The sequence below is a fragment of the Sapajus apella genome, unplaced genomic scaffold (genome assembly GCF_009761245.1).
Source record: "Sapajus apella isolate SASKATOON/1434 unplaced genomic scaffold, GSC_monkey_1.0 scaffold43, whole genome shotgun sequence".
Taxonomy (NCBI): Eukaryota; Metazoa; Chordata; class Mammalia; order Primates; family Cebidae; genus Sapajus; species Sapajus apella.
The window spans coordinates 2,703,548-2,712,552 of record NW_022436983.1 but is presented as its reverse complement, the minus strand read 5'-3'; the positions used below and the strand labels follow the sequence as shown (position 1 = coordinate 2,712,552).

Genomic DNA, 9,005 nt, shown 5'->3' with positions numbered 1-9,005 from the left:
AAAAAAAAAAAAAAAAAAAAAAAAGACAGCATTATTGACTATGGGCACCTTGTTGCGTTATCAAATGCTAGACCTTATTTATTCATTCCATTTTTTTGTACCCATGCAATCATCTTAATGTAGAAAAAGCACTTGACCCTTTAATAATTAGGGGGGAAAACGCTTGGAAGAGGAAAATTGATTGTAGAATGAATTTCCTTAATCTAACAGAATACTTACTATAAGCCTACAGCAAGCACCATAGTTAAAGGCAGAGTGTGGGAACTTTTACCTCTAAAACCAGAAACAATAGAGAAGGATTTCAATATCCTTAAAGAAGAAAATATGTAAGGGTTGGAAATGAAAAAATGAACTTTCATTAATAAAGTATAATGTATAATTACAATAAAGTATAATTTTCACCATAGGAAATCTGAGAATACTTGTGACAAATTGGTTTTTGTTGTTATTGTTTTGTTTTGCTTTGTTTTTTTATATTGTTTTGAGATGGAGTCTCACTCTGTCGCCCAGGCTGGAGTGCAGTGGTGCGATCTTGCCCCACTCCAGCCTTTGACTTCTAGGCTCAAGTGATCCTCCCAATTCAGCCTTCTTAGTATCTTAGACTACAGGTGTGCACCACCACGCCTAGCTAGTTTTTGTATTTTTAGTAGAAGCTGGGTTTCACCCTGTTGGCCAGGCTGGTCTCAAATTCCTGACCTCAGGTGACTCATCCACCTCCCAAAGTGCTGGAATTATATTTGTGAGCCACTGCAACTATCCATATCATTGAAGCTAATAGGTAAATGAGCAAGCTTCCTGGATATTAGATGTCTGTCTGTCTGTCTGTCTGTCTGTCTGTCTGTCTGTCTGTCCGTCCGTCCGTCCGTCCGTCCGTCCGTCTGTGTCTCTGTCTGTCTTATCTATCTATCTATCTTCTATCAATCAAACTCAGTTCCACGTCTAGATATGAGGGGCAATTAGTAAATGAAATTTGAACAAATTGCTTCTAAACACGTCTCTCTTGATGTGGAGTCAGTACTAATTAGAATATCTGTCTTCGAATTATTTTTCTCTAGAATTTCCTGAATGTTGTTTTTTTCCCCCATTTTTGCTTTAAAATTTTTTGTTAGTAAATACAACATTTTAGACATTTTTTATTTTTGGTAAGTAGAAAATTCTTTAAGATAAAACTTAGACAATTTTTATGTTACAGCTTTTATTTACCTTTGATAGACATACATAATATACTCATTACAAATTAAGTATTACAATGGACAAAGTAGTTTTTTTAATTTTAGAAAAAATTGATTCGAACTGTTTATTCTTCTCTCTGACTCAGCTCTCCTTTAATCTATTCAGAAGTGCTAATCCTTCATCTGTTGTTCACTTGGGATTAGAAGGAGGAGAGAAGGATGTCTAGGATCCAGAGATCACAGATGTACAGGGCAGCCAGGGTGCAGATTGTGTGTATATCCCTGCAGGCTGGCAAATGATGGGCTAGAAAATGTCGTGGCAGGAGTGAGGTCCAGTGGGTAGTCAGCATCAGTGGGCAGGTAGACCATGTTCAAGAGAACTCCAAGAGAAAACAAGGCCCGTATCTGGGATGCCCTTTAGCACTGAGTAGGGTACCAGGGTGAACTCAGTATAAAGCACGGCTTGTTCGCTGGAACAGAGCCCCATTTCTAAAATTGAAATTTGTGGTTGAATGTGACCTAGTGGCTAATCTAATTATGGAACTACTCGGTTTCAAGACTCCTTGAGGTTTTTTGACTAGGAGGAGGAGGAGGACTGATCCTATATTCCAAGATTAGAGTGAGTTTGGAGCTGGATATTAATTGACTTCAGTTTGTGGATGAGAGCACCATGACCACAGGCAGCGAGGCAGGTCATTCATTGTCCCTCATGTGTCAGCTCTCCAGATGCCATGAGAACTGATGGTTGTGGAGGCTGCTGGAGATATTTTTTGTTTGTTTTATATATGTAAAATTTTTCTGTTTTGAATTTTGTATTCATAATTCAAAGAGGAGTTATGAGACTAGTAAAAGAAAGAACCTCCGTATATCTTTTACTCGATTCATCAATTGTTGATATTTTACCATATTTGCTTTGTGTTTATTAATTTTATTACCTTTTAAACTTTATTATAGATGTGCTTTATTATAGGTTTTTTTGAGCATCTCTAATCTGAAAATTCGAAATCTAAAATGCTCCAGAATCCAGAATGCTTTGAGCACTGAGAAGATGCTACAAGTGGAAAATTCCGCTCCTGACCTCCTGTGACAGATGACAGTCAAAACCTGTTTCATGCACAAAATTAGTAGAAATGTACAGGTTACAAGATAACCTCTATCTCTGTTTTTTTTTTTTTTTTGCTGTATTACTCTCTGTGTTTGCCATCTTTGCTTTATGACTCTCTCTGTGGTACATATTGAATCTATCCCTTACCTGAAATGCTTGGGATTAGAAGTGTTTTGGATTTCATGTTTTGGTGGGAGAGTGGGAATTTTGGAATAGTTGCATTATTCTTCACCCTTAATCAAAAATGTAAAACGTTCCAGTATTTCCTTTGACCATCATGCTGGTGCTCAGAAAGTTTCAGATTTTTGAACATTTCTGATTCTGGATTTTTTAATTAGGATTACTTAACCTGTATTTTCCTTTCCTGAACAATTTGGGAATGAAATACGGATATCAGACCCCTTTCCCCTGAATACTTTAGTGTGTATTCTCAAGAACAAGAAAATTATATTACGTAAGTACGGTATGATTATTAAAATCAGAAAAGGTAACATTAATACAATACCATATAGTCCAATATAATTCATATTCAGATTTTGCCAGTTTTTTCAACAATGGCCTTCATAGTAATTTTCCCCATGATCATGAGCCTCATTTAATTGTTGTATATCTTTAATATCCCTTGTCTGTCTTTCTTTTCATGACATGTTTCCTCACTTTTTTTGCTTTTTTATCACATTGACCTTTTTGAAGAGTTAGAAGCCAGTTTTGTCAGATGTTCTTCAATTTGGGTTTGGTGTTTCCCTATGATTAGATCTAGGTTATGGAATTTTTGCCAGCCATACCATATGAGTGATACTGTGTGCTCTTTGCAGTGCTTCAGATATTGTTGTTTGAGGTACAAAATAGGAGAGTTGAGTGGTTCCAATAAAGATGATTTAGGTAGCATCCTTGTCCCTGAAGTACTTGTAATCTAATAAGAGAGATGCAGTTCCCCAGCAAGGTGCAGTGAAAGGAGCACGGGGCTCCTTCATTCCTGACCTGCCACCAGGAAGGAGGTGTCCTCAGAGAGGAGCTGGCTGGCATGGTGGTAGTATGGGTGACTTTCCTTCAGGAGAGAGAGGTTGAAGAAGAGGAAGTCTAGGGTGTGACCACTGGGGTATGCTGTCCCTGAGGGGTGACAAGAGAAAGGGCTGTCTCAGTGACATGGTATGTGAAGCCAACTGTCAGATGCCAGCGCCAGGAAAGACAATGAAGAGAATGTCAGCATAGGCTGGCGCCACCATTGGAATCTGTTATTACAGGAAAAGGCCACTGGATTTTGGTAACTCAGGACATCTAGTAAGACCAAAATTATAATCCACATTTCTTAACTTGCTGTTACAATAACCATTTTTATACTGTGCTCTATATAACAGTTTTGTGGGTTTTCAGAGACTGATGAATTTATTACATATTATTTTGTGTTGCTTTCTTCACGTAAACATTTCCCATATGAAAGGGTTAGGTAGGTTTTTTTTTTTTTAAATGTACACTTTTGGGAGGAAATTCTTTGCTGCTCATATTCATATTATTTGGCTGCAAGGTTCTAATTCCATTGGTTTTGTGTTGAGAAAGTATTTTCCTCTAGACTGTTTGTAGTAACAGCATTTTTGGGAATATGTTGTCTCACATACCAATAAGGGAAAATGTTCTACCAGCCTGTAGATACTTGTTTCCTGTGTTAGGTCAAAGGAAAGCATATTTAAGTGTACTTGGCATTTCTTGTATTTTGTAAATTACATTATCAGCAGGATAAGAGTTTATTGAATCATAGCTTCAGAATTTAGTTTATTTCATAGCATAAATTTGAATGCTATGGAAATGGAATTGATTCTGCATTTACTGTAGGAATATTTTTTTTCTTTTTTTGAGACAGAGTCTCGCTCTGTCACCGGGCTGGAGTGCAGTAGCGCTCACAGCAACTTCTGTTTTCCGGTTTCAAGCAATTCTCCTGCCTCAGCCTCCCGAGTAGTTGGGACTACAGGCATGCACCACCACGCCCGGCTGATGTTTTGTACTTTTTAGTAGAGACAGGGTTTCAACATGTTGGCCAGGATGGTCTTGGTCCCTTGACCTCGTGATCCGCCCGCCTCGGCCTCCCAACGTGCTGGGATTACAGGCGTGAGCCACCGCGCCCGGCCTTGGAATCTTGAGGACACTATGTGTTCTTTTAAACAGGCTTTAATTTTCTGACATTCCATTACATTTCTGGGAAACAAAATTGGCACTGCCCTTTCCTGCCCCATCTTGCCCTTTATAATTTTGGTGAGGTTCATGGTCTTCCTTTTTTTTGGTAACTGATTAATAATCTATAGAGTCACCTCTTAGTTTGCAAGTGGAAACTAAGCCTGCACGTCCAAAGCTAGGATTTCTTACATGGATCTGCCTTAGTGTTTTGAATCAGGACCTCAAGTGAGATTTTTGGATGTTCATGTGTTTGTGGCATGGTGTTCTTTGAATCTTGAACCTTCCTGCCTAATTGTTAGCATTACATTTTCAAGCTAGACTTGATTGGGCTAGTATTACTTTAGGAAATAGTTTAAATTATTATTTGGGGAACATTTTATTTATTATTTTTAGTTTTTTATCTAAGGAAGATTAAGCTCTTTGCAGAAAATACAGCTTTCTTTAGCCACCCTACTCACAATACCATCTATACTGTGACAAGGCCAGGCACTCCATAACTACCCTGATTGGTCTTTTGTTAAATGTTTAGAGTTTCAAAAAGAAATTTGTAAAATTGCTTCTTTTAAGTAGCTACTACTATGTTTTTAAATGTGCTGCAGTATTTCTTTAGTTGATCTTGTGTGTAGTCGTTCATATCTGTGTCTTTTGTTTCTATTCTTTCTTGGCAATCTTGCTTTTTAAAATCACCATTTACCTTAAAAAAATTAAAAAAAAGACAAAACTTGCTGTTGTCTTGGCAGAGCAAGGCATTTAACTGAAGCCTCTCCTAGGCTGGCTTGCTGAGTTCCCTGGTGTTGGCTGTCTTGGATCCCCTTTCTAAGGCCCCACTTCCCTGCACACTAGCTTGGTGTGCAGGGAGAAGCTGCAGAGTCTGTTGGCTGTGCTTTATTTACGGAAACGGCAGGGTTGAGATTGATTGCGTCGTGGAGAGACAGTGTGTGGATGAGGGAGGGTCACAGCACATGCTCAGTCCTGTCAGTGTGAGGGGAAGTTTCTGCGTTCTGCGTGAAGGCTTAGGTCATAGCACAAGCTCAGTGAAAGCTCTATGAGGTCTCTGAGACTGCATGTGCCTCCATTTTGAGTTGTTAGAGTAGAAAAGGGCAGAGTTTTAGCAGAAAGTAGAGGCTCAGGAATCCAGCTAGACTCACCAGAGCCCGTGTTAGTCATGGATGATCCATTCAGCCCCTGCAGGTAGGCTCTCTCTCCCTGGCCTCACCGAAACAGCGATGGGTTTTGCTGCTCTTTCTCACTTCTGAAGGTGTTTATGAATCATTTCATCATTCATAGTGCATGTTCCTGAGAGCCTTTAATTCAGCCCTGGCTGGCCATGTAGGTGGTATTGTGAAGCGTAAAATCAGAACTAAGAATGGGGACCACCAGAGAGGCATTCAGCAGACGTAGAATGTGAAGCTTTGTGGGATCCCTCTGTCCCCTGTCCTCTTCCCTTCTTTCCCTTTCCCTTACCTCTTCGTCTCTTAGTATAATCTTAACCTCAGTCGTGCTGGGTGTGTGTTGCCAGGCTTCTTTGCCTTCAAGAACTGCGGAGCAAGCCTGCAGGCCGCCCCCTTGCCTTGTGGCTAGTATGGAATGCCTGGGCCCAAGCGCAGCTCTGTTTGGATGTTTTAGGAAGGATGGTAGGTGGGCAGCTATTGGTTGCTTTGAAGGTGGGTGGAACCTTGTTTTGATTGAGAGCCTATTTGCCACGGGAAATTATAATTTTTGTGATTTTTTTTCTGAAGTCTGACATATGCAGAGAACAGTTGTGAATTATGGTGGCAACAGTATCACCTTAAAATGAATTTTTTAAAAATGAAAGATTGTGTCACATCAGTCTTTTTTTTTTTTTTTTTTTTTTTTTTTGAGACGGAGTTTCGCTCTTGTTACCCAGGCTGGAGTGCAATGGCGCGATCTCGGCTCACCGCAATCTCCGCCTCCCGGGTTCAGGCAATTCTCCTGCCCCAGCCTCTTGAGTCACTGGGATTACAGGCACGCGCCACCATGCCCAGCTAATTTTTTGTATTTTTAGTAGAGACGGGGTTTCACCACGTTGACCAGGATGGTCTCGATCTCTTGACCTCGTGATCCACCCGCCTCGGCCTCCCACAGTGCTGGAATTACAGGCTTGAGCCACCGCGCCCGGCCGTCACATCAGTCTTTACTTCATCTCTTGCTTTCAAAAGAAAGCAGACTCATCTTCCTTTTGGAGTTTATGGAAAATTTCTTGGCAATTAAAAAATATATATGCATTGACATTTGTGTTAGAAATTGAAGTTTAGGTATTTGGTTTTTGTATCTTTGTTTTAGAATCAGATAGCATTTTTTGCATATGTGTATGTTGTCATGTGACTTAAAATTCTGTTCTCTTAAATGGAGTAAAAAGAATAGTTGGTGCTGAGAAGGCAGTCACTGACAAGGCCACATTTCGTACCCTCTGCTTGATAGCCAGACACTAGTTTCTTCTACCCAGAGGAAGTTGTGATTTTTGGGTGTCCTGTTGCAGAGTGGATTCAGACAGATGGCTTTCACCATGGTTCATTTAGGGAGCCAGTCAAAAAAAGATTTAGGACAAATTGAATTCTTAACCCAAGTAGATATGAAATGATGTTTTTGAATTACATTATTTGCTCCTTTTGTTTTCCATTCTTTCTTTTTCCTTCTGATAAAGGTTAGAAAAATTTTGAATGCCACCTAAATTTTGTGCATTCACGAGGATGGAAGAAAGTATACAATATTGAAGAAGAATGTGCAATTGAAAAACCCTCATAGAAATTTGCTATGCATTAATACAAGGAGAGATTCCTTGCGTAAGCTCTTAGTTTTGTAGTATAAATTTGGAGCTTTGTGTGGTCAGCTCTTTCCAAGGAGGCCCTTGATTTTAGTGAAAAGTTTTTAGGAAGGCTAATGCTGGTGACTTCTAGCCACTGAAAATATGACGGGGCCGGCCATGGTGGTTCACGCCTGTAATCCCAGCACTTTGGGAGGCTGAGGTGGGTGGATCATGAGGTCAGGAGTTCAAGACCAGTCTGGCTAAGATGGTGAAACCTCATCTCTACTAAAAACTACAAAATTTGCCGAGCGCGGTGGTACGTGCCTGTAATACCTGCTACTCGGAAGGCTTAGGCAGGAGAATTGCTTGAACCTGGGTGGCAGAGGTTGCAGTGAGCTAAGATACCACCACTGCACTCCAGCCTGGGCAACAGAGGGACACTCCATCTCAAAAAAAAAAAAAAAAAGAAAATATGACTGAAGTATAATCTGTATTCTTACAGATTCAGTTTTGGGATTGCAACTAAGGAGATGAATTGTAGAGGGATAATTTAGGGTATGCATTTTTATTATTTTTGTGATCCATTTTTTTATCCATGTGAGGGCTTTCTTCCCATTTTGACCATATTTATTTGGGCACTGAACTGGGGAGTTTTGGGCAAGTACTCACTTTCCCCATACCATGTAGTATCCCTTCTATAGATGAGAGGAACTGGACACTGCACCACTTTCTGTTATGCACGTGTGGAATCTGGGCACGACTAACATTTCAGGCTCAAGGAATAAACTCATTGTTTGAGTTGGGAGAGTACCGCCTTTCTGTCTAGATCTTTACCTCTTCTGAAACTTTCTTTACAGTTAGCAAATAAAAATGTAAACAGGAAGCTGTGCTCACAGCCGAACCAGCTTTGGATCAGGTGCCTGCCACTGGCATGGCTGGCCTGTTAGGCCTAGTACAAATCTATGTTTATGGAGCTTGGATACCGCCATCTATTTGATGGTGAAGACTTGTGGTTACTGACTGATCTGTGGATATTCTGTTGTTAAGACTCGAATTTGTCTATGTTTCAGATCCAATAAAATAAGTTACTAGAGCTACTTCTTGTGTAGTATGTATTTGTTCTATATTATCCTGTCTTGGAAAAATATTTTTTGGAATGCTAAAGCCTTGCTTTAGGGCTTCTGTGCTTGTCTGGTGAAGGAGATGAGGGAATAGCTCATGGGAAGTTGTCCTGTTGGTTGATGAAATCTTTGGTCTGTGTAGCTTGAACATGGAAAAGATGCTAGTTTGTTTCATTTTGGCTTATGGTTGTGCTTCTTTTGCACTTGACACTATGAGGAAATGTTGGGAATATAGCAAGTATACGTTTCGAATATAAAAGTTCACAAAATTATTATCTTATTAGTTGTTCTTATCATTGTAATAGAACCTGAGGGAGGCTCACATTTAAAGTATTCCTCTGTCAACATACGTTTTGCAGCCTGTCTTTGGTTGAAAGCTAGAATGAACTTGGTTGTGTTTGACATTTCACTCCTTTTCTTTTTCTTTTTGAAATCGGTTCTCGCACTGTCACCCAGGCTGGAGTGCAGTGGTGTGCTCTCAGCTCACTGCAGCCTTGATCTCCCTGAGCTCAGGTGATTCTCCTGCCTCAGCCTCCCACATAGCTGGGACTACAGGTGGGCGCCACCTGGCTAATTTTTTGTATTTTCTATAGAGACGGTATTTCACCTTGTTGCCCAGATTGGTCTTGAACTTCTAGCCTTGGCCCCCTAAAGTGCTAGGATTACAGGTG

The 9,005-nt window shown here is 40.2% G+C and overlaps 1 protein-coding gene across 7 annotated transcripts in view; it reads left to right on the top strand.

Moving 5' to 3' along the window:
• Positions 1 to 9,005, top strand: part of RERE (arginine-glutamic acid dipeptide repeats) — a 474,067-nt gene that overhangs the window by 300,428 nt on the left and 164,634 nt on the right. Inside the window, exon 1 of one of the 7 annotated variants that reach the window (XM_032301147.1) lies at positions 4,368 to 5,637. The exons of the other annotated variants lie outside the window; for them this stretch is intronic. Coding sequence (XP_032157038.1) covers positions 5,612 to 5,637 — 26 coding nt within the window. The 5' untranslated portion in view covers positions 4,368 to 5,611. Of the gene's footprint in view, positions 1 to 4,367; positions 5,638 to 9,005 lie in introns of those variants that run through there. 7 annotated transcript variants of the gene reach the window in all.